The sequence below is a fragment of the Centroberyx affinis genome, unplaced genomic scaffold (assembly GCF_046629955.1).
Source record: "Centroberyx affinis isolate AG114_WGS23_722 - 3 ecotype Tasmania unplaced genomic scaffold, CSIRO-AGI_Caff_v1 ptg001020l_1, whole genome shotgun sequence".
In the NCBI taxonomy this organism is placed as follows: Eukaryota; Metazoa; Chordata; class Actinopteri; order Beryciformes; family Berycidae; genus Centroberyx; species Centroberyx affinis.
The window spans coordinates 134,296-150,443 of NW_027279580.1; the positions used below are offsets into that span (position 1 = coordinate 134,296).

The following is a 16,148-nucleotide window of genomic DNA, read 5'->3' on the forward strand; positions in this document are numbered from 1 at the left end:
GAGGAAAGCCTATCTGTGAGTAACCCTAGCCCTGGTGTGCAGAGATGAAGAGGTTCTGGATATAGCCGTGTGGCCAGCTGGCCCTGCTATTTAAACCAGTGGGAGAGGGTACAGAAGTTAAGAGGAAAGAGAGATGGTAATAACGGAGGAGGGGGAGGTGGTTAGCATTTTGAAGCGAGGAAAAGGTATTGGGTGAGGGAATGGGGGTAAGGTTAAAGGAATAATTCACCCCAAAATGAAAAGTCATTAACTGCTCGCTCCCCATGTCACTCAAAACTCCACTGAAGTTTATATTACCAAACACAGAGCGAGTTATACCCCGTAGTTCCATTTTAGCCTTCTTACAAACTATTGAAGTTAACAGAGCCATCTTTTTACACCTCCAAAAAATGCAAACAAGGTCCATCAAATTTCTCGAGCATAATCCAAGTGGCTTGCCTTTTAATCAGAGGAGAGAAAGTGATGGGACAGGGAGTGGAGGGGGAGATAGAGGAAGGTTTATTATGAGAAGAGGAGAAGCTAACATTATGACATGACAAAAATGTGTAGTACCAATTATCTGAAAATACATGGTTGTTAGCTCTCTATCTATGCGGTGATGGGAGGGGAGAATATAGGGTCGGGGAGGGGGGGGGGTATAGGGTGAGGAGAGGAGGAGGCTATAAGGTTGAGGATGGTAGAGGGTGGAGGGTATCGGATGACGGAAGGAGGAGGGTGTAGATTGAGGAGAAGGGGAGATCATAGGTTGAAGAGAGATGGTAAAGGGTGAGGCGAGGGGGACGAGGGGTTGTGATTGGAGGTGATCAGGTTCTTAGCACATTGGAGTTAATTTGAGACTTGTTTACAGCTTTCTCTTTTCTTACCATGAGTGATGAAAGTGGAGATGATGAGGTAGATGTTTTTACCTTAAAGTGAGTAAACATGGGAAATATGAAAATTTGAAATATGAAATATGAAAATATGAAAAGTTTTTAAGTCAAAACTGCTTGGACACGGTCACAGCAACTATTGGATTGGTGGCTTTTCTAAGTAGTACAAACCATATTTCCCCTCAGTGGGTTGTTGCTTCAGAAACGAGGCCACCAGCTGCCCCGTGGCCTTCACATTACCAGCACCCTGTAGATCCAGAGACACTGGCTTGATGGCTTTAAGCCAGGATAACTGTCCCTTTTATGTGCGACCACTTCAGAACCATGGCTTAACTTCCCATAATGTGGGGCAGAACGTCGTTGCTGGGGCTCTTTCTGGAGCGCTGAGTCAGGTTTTTTTTAACGAACACACACGCACACACTGACACATTAGTTTTACAGCAGCTGCCTTTGACAGTGTTCTTTGACCTCTGGTCTCATCATTTCCTCTTGGTGACATAAGAGCAAGTCCTTTTAAAGAATCACGGAATACCTCTTCATAGAGGAGGAGGCGCTGATGAAAGCATAGCCGGACATACAGCTAGGAGCAAAAACCAAGGAAGGGTCACACAGTATCTTAGTAATGAACACTTGAATTTAAACCAAATTTTACTTGAGTGGCTGTTGATTTACCTGGGTGGGCTGCCTAAATGTAATCAATGGTAAACCCTGCATTTGTTGCCTCAAGGCCGACAAATTCCAAGGTTAAGTCATGATTCGTGGAAGTAACTAATAAATTAATAAATTCTACAGAGCCAGTGTGCCCTCTTGGTCCCCAGAGACGTCTTGTTCCAGTGCTGGTCCATGGTCACCAAACTTCTGAGGTGTTATCAAGTGAACTCTGCTGCCTAAACTTGATAGTCTGTATACCTTGTGTCGCACCCCTGTGATGTCACTTACGCCTCCTTTACCCGTACCCTCCCTCCTAGGCTGTAAACTGGTCACGGTCATGTGAAACCCAGAGGCATCTGTGTTCATGCCTCTCTACCTGGACATGTTACGCAACTGAGGTCAGAGGTCAGGCTGTTTCTCACCAAATGTCATGGGATGTTAGGTCTGTGTTAGTGCACTCTAGTGTGGCCTGCTTTCACTCATGATCTACTCTATTGCTCTATTGTTACTTATATCCTATTATTCTTCTTCAGTGCATACCTATTACTACTTGATCCTGCAATGACCCAATTTCCCTATGGGAATCATTTAAGTTTCATGTAATCAAGTTAAGTCAGGTTTATTTGTATAGACCGTAATCACAGTTACTATTGTGATATTGTGATACTGCTGATGATACCACTTTAGCCTTAGGTTTAAATGTAAACTAAAACCATTAGGTTGACCTTGAGCCACAGCTTTCAATGGTTTCCAGGATCCAGAATCCAGAGCATTACTCTGAGATCTGTTTCTACTGTGTGATAACCGGTGATTAACATCTGCTTCCACTGATACAGCAGAACAGAGCTGTGTGTGTGTGTGTGTGTGAGAGAGAGAGAGAGAGATTTAGGATATACTTAGAGCCCTTAGCAACTCGTTATTTGCTTTTCCTATCATTATTTATGGCTGACATAAGCATACTCTGTTTTGGGGCACACACACACACACATACACACACACAGACGCACACTAACCGATTTACACCCTGCGCAACCGCACGCATGCAGACACACACTTACAGATACAATTTCACTCTCACCGTTACACAAATTATACTCACACATTCTCATTACTGAGGCACAGAGTGGCACACATTCTCACACATAGATACATACTTACAGAGAATAGGCAATTACACACACACACACACACACCACACACACACACACACAGGAAAGCAGGATTATCCCTGCCAGCGTATGGTTGGGGCCTTATCTGAAGCAATGGGGGATCAGAGTCCTGATTCGTTTTCCCCTTTCTCGTCAAAGAGAGGAGTGCTTTGCCTGGGGACACTGTATTCTGCATATTTAACACACTCAGTAGCACACACACACACACACAAACACACACAGATACAAGCATTTCGCCTTGGGACGCAGCATCCTGCATATTTCACATGTGCACGCACACACACACACACTGACCCTCGTTTGTGTGAATCTGTCCACCAAAATACACGTTTATGCTTAGTGTCCTGTGATAGGTTCGTTGATGGACAAATAATTTACTAACACACACACACACACACACCGTACGCTTCATTTCATTTTTGCACTGGCACCGCCGCATCACCTTCCTCGTCAACATAATGTGAGCATGAGAGGAGCCGTCTGTTCGTTTTAATGCTAACTGACAGATGAGAAAAGGGCGCTTGGTGCTTTCACCTTGAAAGGGCCCCCTCGCACCATTTTAATGCCATGTCATATTATCTGATGTCGCCCCGGACAGAGCCTTAATAATGGGGATGAATGAAACTGTCAGTGGGATGGAACTGGGTTTTTTTTTTTTTTTTTCATACTGACAAGCAGGCAGGCAGATGAGAAGACAAACAGTCGAGATGGAAGACAGATAGGAACGGAAAGAGACAGAGGCAAAAACATCCGATTGCAGTACCTGTGGACTTGTCTGTCGCTTTTCCCTCAGTTCATTTTGTTATAAGTAAGTAACTGCTGGCTGTCAGATGTCAACAGACGGCTCCTTATACCCATAAACCTGTGTGTTTTAGGGTTGTTTGCTTGCAGTTGGTTCAGATTACGTTCTCACTCTTAACGAACCACGCTGCGGTTTGCTCGGAAGTGGACTGAGATCTGCCTTTTCAGATGGTCTGGAGTTAACCAAACTAAAGGAGTAAACACTGCAGAGGCTATCCAAAAGACAGACAGACAGGTGGAGACAGGGGGAGAGCCACTTTGACAGCAAGGAAAGCAGACATGCAGAGAGGCAGCACATGTTTTGGTATCTGTCCGTGTGCTAGGGTAATGGTTTTAGGCCCCGAAGGCTCGACTGCAGAGCGGTGCTCACACAGGTGCATCATGTTGACACCGCTGAGCTGAGATCATAAGTGCAAAGTGAGAGGAATTTGGTGTGTGTGTGTGTGTGTGTGTGTGTGTGTGTGCTTCTGCGCGCCTGCCCGTGTCTGTCAACGGTTTGAATGACTGAGTACAGCAACAGCTGTGACAGACTGCTTGATCACGGATTCGCCGACATCTGACACACACATACACACACACACACACTGGCGCACATGCACACACACCTCCTGCTCAGTCAGTCTTCTAGCTGCACTAGATACACTGGAACCTCTTTTGAAGCTGCACTGTAGCTGTGATAGCTTCTTTTTTTCTGGAAAACTAGTTTGCCTTTTTATTTATTCCTTGTTTTTCTCTTGCCTTTTATTACTAGTGAACGTTTTATGCACTTGATGTTTTGATTGCACCTATTTGGAGTCTTTTCCAAAAGAAGTGGCAGGAGATGCCTGTTTCAGTGAAGAGAAATCTGTTTTGATGGTCTTTGAGTCAAGAACCAAAGGAGAACCAAACACTTTTCTGGACTTTTCATATGTTTTGGTGCAACAAAGACAGATTCATTTATTCATTTTGGGTCCATGAATATCCAGCAACTTGGCATTTTTTAGCTGAACTCAAAGGGGATTTTATTGTGCCATTTTGAGACTGTACTCTTTTGTGACTTTTTATTGTTTGCTTTGGCACAAAACAACAACCGCACAACACCTGGACGAAACTGAAGCTCAACTCTAAGGGATTTTTGTGACTTTTGGACCTTGTGCTTCTTGTTCACACGGTTACTCGTTCATGGGCCTCCGATTCAGAATCATTTCTTAGTTTGATCCCACTCGCCATGCTGGAACCTCTGTCTTGCCTCCGCATTGATCCCGCCCCTTTCAGGCCTCAGCCAATCAGCAGCAGCATGGATAAGAGGGCCATACGGTTTGAGTTAGAGCGCCAGGCCTGTCAGAGCCTCCGGCAAGGTGGGCACCTGTCGTGTATCTTTACTCCCATGCACATATAGAAGCACACATATATTCATACTTGCCACACATAGAATGTATGTCTCTCACAGTTGGAATGGAATAGAATAGCATGCTAGCCTCCCCATATTACTCATGTTGCATGGGTTTTGTTTTCATTTATTGTTCTGCTTCATTTTGGTGATGTTCCTGTCTCCTGGGTCCTTCTAATCCCCATTTACTTAGTTTTTTTCTCTAAATGTTTAGGATTGGAATCAAAATCAAGTTATGGTCTACATGAACCAGAAAGTTTTACACTTTTTGTACCATGGATAATTTCACTCAAGCAATCTGGCCGGTCAGACATGCATGATAACCCTGCTGATTATTCCCTGTGCTTTATTGGTTACTCTTGCGGTAACCAAGGAGCTAATTAGCAATCTTCTTTGTTTTCTTTTGTGTGTTTTTTTGGGCAGTTCTGGAAGAAAAGTCAGTATACATGTATTGGCAACCATGCTTGTCTTTTTCCTGTGATTATTGCTACCAAATCAAGTAATTTCAGTTTTGAAAAACTTTTTTGGCATTAATGTTGTGATGATTTGTACAAATTGTGGTTAACTTCATAAGCAATTCCTTCAACAAATAAGTGTTTTTTAGAGCAAAAGTGCAGTAATTGGTACACCCAAGCAAGCAATATTTACATTTAAATCACAAATTGGGGGCACTGTTGAAGTGTACAGCCCTTACTCATGGTGTTATCCAGGTCTATTTTCTGGGCAGAGGTGCTAAGTGGATCAAATACTCTACATGTGGCTGGGCTACAGCTGGGGCTGAGCCAGTCCAGACGCAGCACACTGTGCCAGCAGTACATGAACTCGGGAACCTGTCACTTTGGCTGTAGAGGCAGGGGCCTTGGATCAAAGTAGCTGGACAGACAGCAGTATGGACCGATTTAGTAAAGGACAAACTCTGAGAACTGCGAGAGTCTTCCAGAGAAGTCGAAAGCATAATGAGACGGGGCCAGACATGGATTAAGCCAAGCCATGAGAACTCCTTTTTTTAGTTTTTAGTCTACATGGATTGAGACCTAACTTCAGTTAAAATCTGTGAAACTATACCATAGCCTTGGCCTATGGATTTGTTGAGATAGGTATACCCACCAGTAAAAACACAATCAAAAATAGGATGTTCTGTATGTCGCTGTACAGTGTAACTATATATTTTTTTAAACATTTTCTCTCAGAGAGACGCAGGTTTCTCATTGCAGACCGTGGGAAATATGAGAAACCTTTGCATACTGAAAGACAACTTTAACCACGATGACCTTAGACACAGAAAGTCACACATGATCTTGACATACACATTGTGGTTTTCCGGTTTGCCCAGAGACATGTACTGCAATCCAAAGAAGTACCAGTGTCTTACTTAACATAACAATCTCTCTCTCTTTCTCTGTCTCTCACTCTCACCCCCCCCCCCCCTATCCATCTATCTATCAATCTACTGCACTCTCTCACAGCTCTCTCAGAGAAAGTTCAGAGTAAGTTCTCTCCACCTTATATTTCCTCCCCAGTAATACTTGTTAAGTGCAGACTGACTGACCTGCCAGCCCGGCTTGGCTCTGGTACAAGGGGGTCTGAACACACGTGTCCTCACATGCAGACCCTGGTTCAAACCGAGATCCACACATGGGGTCAGGCCTTAGGTTTCTCCTGTGGGAAAGTGTGTGTGTGTGTGTGTGTGTGTGTGTGTGTGTTGTTGATTTACAGTAATATTCCTTATGCTTAGGCTGTCTAGAGGGATAGGGTTCCATGCTTACGCCATGGACGCAAATAGAAAACTGGATGGTTGAGAGAGGGAGAGAGAGAAGGACTTCAGGTTAGAGAGAGAGAGAGAGAGAGAAAGAGAGAGAGAGAGCACAAAATAACTGGTTTGCTATGAAAAGGAGTTGAGAATGGAAACAAGGGCAAAACTCATAGAGGAACAGGCAGCTTGGGGATAATGATGGTAATGCGCTTTGTTTGTGTAGCACTTTTCAAAACAGAGTTGCGAAGTCCTTACCGACAACAAGCCAATGAGGTAAACAATACCGATGCTAGACACGAATTTCATAACGGGATCACGGAAGAATATAACTGGCAGATGAAATGAGAGTAAGTGGTTGAAAAGAGATTTAATGCATTCCTGTCCCGCCAGCCTAAGCTCATCAGGCAGGTCTTTCCCAGAAGAGAACAGTGTTTCCCTTAGCTCAGAACTTTATTTGTGGTGGTAAGGCATCCGGGAGGGGGGCGGGGGGCGTCGGAAGTTCGGGGGGGGGGGGGGGGGGGGGGGGGGGGGGGGGTGTACTTGAACAGACATCCCGGTGTTAAAACCTCACCTGTCGTCTCTGCCCTGCCACTCTCGCCTCGTTGCCGCCGCCTCTCTCTCTCTCTCTCTGCTGCCTGACCTTCTGTACAGCAGCCGCAACTGGTGGAGGGCTGGAATCAAAATAAACAGCTTGGTCCTGTCATGGCTTCGACGTTTTTATTCCAACGCATTCCCTCCCCCATTGTGGTGATAGCGGATATCGTTGTAGCTACTCCTGAAATGAATTCATTTCAACTGCTGGTTGGACACAGCTTTTTTTTTGCGGTTAGGGTTAGTCTTGTCTGACTCACACAAGCGGATGAGGAAAAGAGGCAGGTGCGTGTGTGGTGTATTTACAGCTGAGTGAGTGCCCCAGTCTCGCAAGATCAGTCTCCGGGTTGACACACAACATAATGTGGCGCACACCTCTTAGATTCTTAGATCCATTTCTAAACACTGACCGACGACTTATTTTGTGGCTGTCATGTTGATATTGTGGCGGCGCGCCACAGACGAGCCTATTTATGGAAAACACTGGAGAAGGTGAGAGTGAAAAAAAAAACGGAAACATGATATCAGCCATTGAGAGATGCATCTGGGGGGTAGAAGTCAGCAGTGGAGGAGGGAGGAGGACAGATACAGGCCTAACAAAGGAGATGTTATATGACTTAATATGACTGAATTTAATAGTCACAGATACCTAAGTCAAGAGGCCTTTCAAATGTAGCTCTTATGGGGATGCGGGATGACACAGAAGAACCATAAGTATTAAACTATAGAATTGCTCATAGGATTATACTGCATTATATTGTTGTTGGGTGGAGGAAGGTACACTTGCTGTTATGTAGTGGCATTTGAGCAATGAGCGCACTTTCCCAGAATAGATTCTGTATCAGCACCTTGCATCACTTGCCTGTCATCTCTTGGCACAAATCATCTGCCTCGAGAAGAAGTGGTTTGTGTGCGTGTGTGTGTGTGCATATTCGTACTTGTGCATGACTGTATGTAGCCACAGTGTAGCTATTTGCATGTGTGTGTGTGTGTGTGTGTGTGCAAATACTACACGTGCTCGTAATGAGTGTCTGTGTGGGTATTTGTTTTGTTAGTCTGTCCATGTTTGCCCGCAGAAGCCTATTAAATCTCGCCCGCTGCCGTGGCCCACATCATAGAAATCACAGGGAAGTGGATGGTTTTTTTTCCCGCTCGGGCTGCCTGTGGCGTCCGGGTACAACAGGCCGCCGCCGCAGAGCCTGCTTTCATTACCGAGAGACACGGGGGGGGGGTTGCTGAAACATCCGCGCGCGACAATCTTTTCTTCTGTGCGGGAAAATTAAAAGAAAAAAAACCCGAACAATTCAGAGTTCAGAGCTTACGTAGGCTTGAGACGAGGGACGAGAGAAACAGACGCACGAGAGAGATAAGTGCTTCTCCTGCTGTTTTTCATAAGTAAAAAGAGGGGATGGAAGGGACATGGGAAACATGAACGAGAGAGCTTGTTTTCGGCAGATATGAGAGAGGCCGGCAGAGACGACGATGATGCTGTGAGGGCGAGAGGGAGGGAGAGAGAGAGAGAGAGAGCGGGTGTGTTTGCTTCGAGACGGAGAGGGAGCCAGGGAATCGGGGGACCAGAGGATGGAAGAAGGGGATGGAAGGATGAAGGAGGAGAGGAAGGAGAGGAGGTTTTGCCTTCAGTAGCATGAGCGACTTGTAGCCTGGTCAGATCTGGGCAGAGCAAAGATTTAGGCCCACGGTGCTTTTATTGTGATGACACATAGATCTAATTAATCATTAGGCCTGTTTATCTGAATGTGATCTCAGCTCTCTGACTCCCTAGTTGGTCTGCAGCCTTCATCAGTAACGTGAACTGTTGGCAACCATGGCTTATAGCATATTACATCACATAAAACCACTGTTTATACACTGTTTATGTGATTTATTAAAAAGTGCTAGAGTATGTGCTAGATATACACTGTATATCGCTGTACGTCACTGTATTTAAGTGCAGTCCATGCAAACTAATAGGCGAAGAATCCAGAAGTGTGACGTCATCTAATTTCATTTGCAAACTATGACAAGAACGTTTTGGGAGTTATGTGAAAAATTGCAGCTACAGCAAGATGTGAAGATTTATACTTTAAGTTAACTTTTCCTATAGAGAGACACAGAATTGCAGTGGGTACAAAGTAAACTTTCTCCAGCTATACGCCTGTTCATAAAGTTGTTACCATAGAACTTTCATATTGTTGCCATGGAAATTTACCAAAGGGAGTGACAGTGTGTATGTCATTAGGGTTACTAACTAATGGATCTGAATATCATTTCATACTTTGACAGTAGGTGAGACTCAGGGTTCCTTACATCAGAGGAGGGAGACTGACAGTGTTGACAGAGGCTGTAACAGGACAGCATGCTTAGAAAATTATCACGTTTATGTAGTTGCACATCACCAGGTAAACACACACATACACACGCATGAACTGTGACCAGGCACGCAGCGTACGGTGCACACTCCAGGCCAGGGTCAACAGGCTCCGTTACATGTGTCGGTTTATGATTGGTAGTTGTCACATCTTATCACCTCTCCTCCATCTATGCAACACCCCAGCCACAGCTATGGAGCGCTGCGGTGTGAGCTTATGACTGCACACAGGTCACAGTGTGTTGGAAAGCAGACCTCTAAGGGTCTACAGACATAACTTAGACCTGTAGTCTAGGTGTAAGATCAAACATGTTTCCAGTGCTATGTTTTGTGCTAATTTCATGAACTAGAGGTACCAGCTAGTGCAGATCAATGCGACCAGGGAGGAGAGTTGCATTCTCTTTTTGCTAGAACCAATTCATATTTTCATTTCCCTTGTGAATCAAATTCACCGAGATAGGTACAAAACTAAATTGGACCACCCATTGTAAAAATGATGTTATTTTTTATCATTGATTGTGTTATATTTGCCCAAACTTTCTCAAGTTGAAGTGGAGTGTATACCATGCAACTGTGACATTGGTGCTTGAATTGAAAGTTTACATGGATATTTAGTGATTAGTGTGTGTTTAGTGATTTCATGATCCTTTGACTCTTGAAGCCAGTTAAAATGACTTTGTATAATTTCAAAAATATGTGGCCGCCAATGACTAGACATTTCAGTCACAAAAAATCACAGATATGTTTTTTTTATCAACAGTATTGAGTGCACAGATCAGGCTGCTTCAGAACAGGTTTGAGTGATTCTAAGCTGTTCCTTGACGAACGCAGAGTCACAACACTTAAAGGCAAAATGGCAAGTACCTTCAGTGATTTAAAGACCGTGACTGCATGTCACATCAAAGCCTGTTGCAAATTTTGCTGCCAGTAAACCGCATACTGTATATATCCTCCTGACATAGCTGAATTTGGCCTTGCTCCATGTTGAACAGCGGGTGGCGTCTGGGCCTCCATTCTTCTGACTATGAAAGACGCATGAATGCAGTCGCATTTCAAGACCCCTCTTCCTCTCTCTCTTACTCTCTCTCTACCTTTTTCTGTCTCGGTCTATGGTAAAGAGATGTCAGAATGTTGTAATGTGTGTGCTGCTATTTCATGAAACGCTGTTGAAACAGGAAGCTGTTAGGCTGTCTGGGGTTTGTGAGTGTGTACGTGTGTGTTTCCTCTTCCCGTGTGGTCTGTGTCCTAGCCTCTGTACATCCTGTCACTAACTCTTCAGTTCAGGGAGAGGAGAGGGGACCGGGGCTGACAGGGGAGATAAATCCCTCTCAGCCTCTTGGATGTGCCAGTACACCATTAATGATGGCCTTTGTTCATTTCAGTCCTGGGCAGATGGCTCGCTTATTGAACATGTGTTATTATTGTTTCTACGATGACTATGGGTCGGTCCTAGTCTGTCTGTTCGTCTGTCTTAAGGGAATGATGCATCTCTTTGCTCCATTCTGGCAGTTGCACTGATTTGGCGCTACAACGTTTGCTTACTTGTAGGATTTCAGCGAAACTTTGGGGGAATGCTGCATCTCACCACTGCCTTCTCACATTTTCAAAGTTACACTGATCAGCCCAAACAGGGCACTGCATCATTTGTTCGCTCATCCATGTGTCACATGCAAAATCTCTACTTAAACTATTTTGACAAAACCTGAGGAAATGATGCATCTAACTGCTGCATTCCAGCATTCAAAATGACACTGATTGGCCCAAGGGAGAATTACAATTACAGCTCAAAACCAGGTGACATATTTGTTACTGACTAGCCGAGACGGGGACTTCATCATGTTTACTGTTGCTTTTTTTTTGGATTGGTTTAGTTGTTAGTAAGCTGTAAGTGATCTTCATGCAGGTCCTTTCATCTGACTGAACTAATACTGTCATCCGATCAGAGGGCAGGAAACTGAGGGAGGGTTGGTGTTTGTCAGTTCGACGATGCTCATTCATCCATCCTTCTGCAGTGACTGATGTTTGTCTCTCTCTTTCTGCCTCTGCTTATTTCTATCACTCTATCACACTCTCTCTCTCTCTCTTTTCTCTCTATCTCTCTCTCTCTCTCTCTCTGTCTCCCTCTCTGTCTGTCTCTCTCTCTCTGTCTCCTTGACTCTGTGATGTCCTCTGTAGTTCTGCAGCTGAAGCTACAACAGAGAAGAACCAGAGAAGAGCTGGTCAACCAGGGGATCATGCCACGTAAGTAGAACCAGCAAACAATATATTTAATATATACAGTATATATATATATAACATAAAAATATTGGCCCCTGCTTTCAACACAATCATTTCCATTTATGAGTACATAGTGTCAGTACGCTGCAACAACCTAGTATTGTTCACAATGGTAGCTTTTCATGGAAATAAGTACAAAATGGTTTGACTTTCACATCGGTGCCAATCTTTCTAATTATGTATATATTTATATTATTATTTAATCTATTATTAGTTATTCAAAAAAATGTCTATTATTAGTTATTCAAAAAAATGATTTGGTTTGTCCAGCCTTCCACCCTATGTATAGTGTATTCTTTTAGCTGAATTGACTTTTCTTCACGTTGAGGTTTCTCATTCAACCGTCACCATCGGTGCCCATGAGAATCTGCTGTGTCGTTACCATTTACCCTCAATACTGGTTGCACAACAGATAATGTCTGAGGTGATTTGGGTTGTGGTTAAGACAGCGCTGCCGGTTCATGAGAAACGCTGGTTTCGGTCTTCAAAGTAAGGTGAATCAGAGTCGTAAGTCAGATGCCACCATGAACATCCGTTCGCTGTGTTTCATCTGATTGAATGATTACCACCTGTGCATTCAAACTGAAAAGATTTGAGATGGCTTCATTTCCAGCTTGATAGCGCTATTTCTTTTTTATACCTTTGACTCTATGGCTTTGTGTTAGGACGGACTTCCCCTGCACCTTGCATTAGCAGGTTCCTGGAACAAACATAACTTATCTTCCATTAGATCCACTCAGTAGAATATGCTTCCTGAGCCTGAAGTATACACTATTAAAAATGATGTCATTTTCAACACATTTTTTTGTCCAGTGTGAGACAGCAAACCTTTGCGTTACTTTTAAACACAACATGTATTAATAACAACATATGTTCTGTCATTAGGTGTCATTATTTACATATATTGGGTTGAAAAGTCAACCTGTTCAACAAATAGGTTGATCACAGAGTTACCTTCAAATTCCACTAAATGCATTGTGTTGCATTTTTGCCAGCATGGCCTCAATGTGTCATTCTAGCTGCTCTACAATGTGCGTTATTTTGAAAGAGGAGAGGGCAAAAGCGCCTGTACCATATTGATCAATGTATGTAATTATAGCTGTGGTATTTTTACAATTTCTTTTTACAAATTACAAATGTAAACAGAAGCTGAGCTGAAATATAGCCACAAACTACAGACAGACACATTATAGTAAGTTACAGTTATCTGGTCTTTGGAGTTTTTAGCTCGCTTGTACCAACACCGTGGCGATGTTATCAGAGCTAATAATCCCATGTCAGTGTCATCAAACATACTATGGCAGCTGTCTTAAGTCCAGCAGTCTAATGGATGTTCAGATGCTGAATTGAATCAGAACGCCCATTCTATCTTTTCATATTCTGTGGTGTTGACCGTGGATCCATGGTTCATAACAGTCTCATAGTGTATCAAGAAGCTGATTAGACCACTTTCTCTTTTTTGTCAATTTAAAATCTCCTGTCAGTACTTACACAGGAAATGTGTTTGCTTTATGTTTTATCTGCTAGAATTTGCTATGGGTCTGCATTGTTATCTGGTAATGTGGTAAATGCTTGAATTATCGGCTAGTTATTTAGGTAGCCTATTTTCTGCGTCCAGCATGCTATTACAGAAATATACTCTATTATGCATCACAACTGCATACACATATGCGTTCCCTCCCTCTCTAACACAAAAACAGACACACACACACACACACACACAAGCACACACACTATTTCCCCCTCTCTATGTATAGCAGTTGCAACAGAAGAACCAATCCTTATCTTTGTAGACAGACAGCATTAATAATCAGCCTGGCTCAGACCTCATCCGGTTAGAGAGCTACCACAAAATGGAAAGATGCTATTTAAAATCGGCCGCTGTTAACAATGAGGGGACAAATGTTGAGTTTTGTTACTATCTGTGTAGTAAGTGTATTTGCATGTGTGTGCGTGTGAGAGAGAGTGAAAGAGACGGACAGACAGAGAGAAAGTGAGAGATTCGCAATCCAGCTGTGTGTCAGTGCAGGCCAAGTGTGACCAGAGGAATAAGTGTTTTCACAGTTCTCGTCTGTCTTGACATCTTGTGTTTCTTCTCCTCCACTGGCTGGCGTGAAGAGCCGCATGCAGGGTTTTCTCTACTTGATATCATCCAATTAGTCCTTCCCTGCCTACACTCACTTAACCAAAGGCTTGCTGTTTTATTAGGTGCCTGTGTGCACCTGTGTAAGAGCCGGGCTGTGTGTTGGTTTGTTAGTAACGCTTTTTGCAGTGTGCAGTGCTTAGGGGAGTTATGGTATGTGCTCTTAAAGAACTAAGAGCACTGCATAAGGGAAATACAGTGTGCACTTGTACACCTGGCAGTACGGTAGTGATGCATCTCACCACTGCATTCCATTAGTCCATGTGTGACGTGCAAAATCTTAGACACCACTGATTGGATTTTGCTGAAACTTGGGGAAATGTTGCATCATCACTATGGTCCAGCATTGGCAAAATTACACAGATTGTGGTTTGTTTGTTAGTCCATCGTTCATGGGGCATGACCTGTTTACGGTTGGCACAAGCTATTAAGTGAAGGAGAGGCACTATTAGCTTTGTTTTTGATGTGGATTTACAGTCTCAACAGAGTAAAGTGAACTGGGCCAACAGGAGGAGAAAGTAGGCTAGGAGAGCGAGAGAGAGAGAGATTAAACAAGGCCAAACAGCCAGACAGATAGATAGTTCAAGAACGATCTCTTAGAAAACATCAAAGATATAGATTTTTTTTTTTTTTTTTTCTTTTGCATCTGTCTCCTTACCAGTCATAGTTGCATGTATAAAATGCAAAACAACAACGGCACAAAAAGGTGGAGGAGCAGGAGGACAGAGCAGTCAGAGGAAGGGCAGATCACCAGCTGCTCGCTCTTCACCTCTTTATCGCTACACTCCCTCACTCCCTCTCGCTGACACCTCACCTCACTTACCTCGTCCTCTTGTTTACTCCTTACAACTGCCGTCCTCTCCACCTCTACGTTCACCTCCCTTCTAAACCATTTCTCCTTTCCACCTCTCTTTTTTTCCCACTCAGTCCCGTTAGTAGGATGCTGCCTAACACCGTTTCCCCTTTCAACTCCTCGCTTCAATCCTTTCCTCTTGCTGTCTCTTCCCCCCTATCCCCTCTCTGCTCCATCATCCATTTTTCCCCTCCCACTCAGCCATTTCCCAGCACTTCTCATTACATGCTCCACATCTTTATCTCTCTTCTGTACAGAATCAGACTAGACCACAGAGGAGGCCCTCTTCTCTGGTTCTAGGGCATTAGACTTACAAACAGCCACTTGACCTCTTATGCTAATGGCTCTCTTTCTATCTTATTCCCTCCAGCTCTCGCCCTCTGTCTGTCTACCTGTGCTGTGTGTCTCTTTATCTCTCGCTATCTGCCGTGTTTTCCCTCACCTTTCTCCCCTTCCTCTATCTCTCTCAAGGTTTTTTTTTCCTAGTATCCACTCTGTCTTACGTAATCTTCCAGGAGTCTTGGTCCATTGCTAGAGGGTAGCACCTCTCCTGCCTCTCCTGCCAGTCACAAACAAGGGAGGAAATTCAGTCATATTCTCTCTGTACATAACAAATGTGGTGTTTTCACAATACAGCTCTTTTTTTATTTATCAGCTCAGTGAATAGGTCATGGCACTAAATGGTCAATGGTTTTCTTACAATTAAGGCTACCAGTATTGCAGGTAGCTCCGTCCAAATAGTTATGATGCTTGACCTAGAGGGGAGAAATCCAGCATCAGTTTCATCTCATCATAACACTGATTAGAACACAGTCTGTGCCTTAAAACTGAAAAAAAAAAAAAAAAAAAAGAACTGCACCATATTTAAGCATGAAACATAGTGTGGATTGCTGTTTGCAGGAGTGCCAGTTTGCATTAAAATGTAATATAAAATTAATTTCACAGCAGCGTATTAATGAAATAAAAATCCTGCACAAAGCCTTTTTTTCACTTACAATGCAGTCTTAGCATAGATTTGCCCTATGGCCCTACGCTATAATGGCTAGCTCTTAATGTCATCCTACATAGGTTAGGCTGTCCCTATGGACTTAACACTAGCCTTATGGCTATGATATCTTGTTCATTAATAGCTGAGGTTATGACCTTTCTTTTAGTGCTAGGCTGGAGGCTACAACCTGTCATTTGATATTATCCGAGGAAGTTAACCTTAGGACTTTTAATAGAGCGGCCAGGCTAATGTTAAGTCATAATCATAAGCTAGATGCCTTTACTCAGTGTTAGCCGTGGCTGGGCCGCCATCCCCA

The 16,148-nt window shown here is 43.6% G+C and overlaps 1 protein-coding gene across 1 annotated transcript in view; it reads left to right on the forward strand.

The window, feature by feature from the left end:
• Positions 1–16,148, forward strand: part of LOC139646918 (myocardin-related transcription factor A-like) — a 39,632-nt gene that overhangs the window by 4,432 nt on the left and 19,052 nt on the right. The window contains exon 2 of the mRNA XM_071522709.1: positions 11,747–11,812. Within this exon, the coding sequence (XP_071378810.1) occupies positions 11,747–11,812 (66 nt within the window). The remainder of the gene's footprint in view (positions 1–11,746; positions 11,813–16,148) is intronic.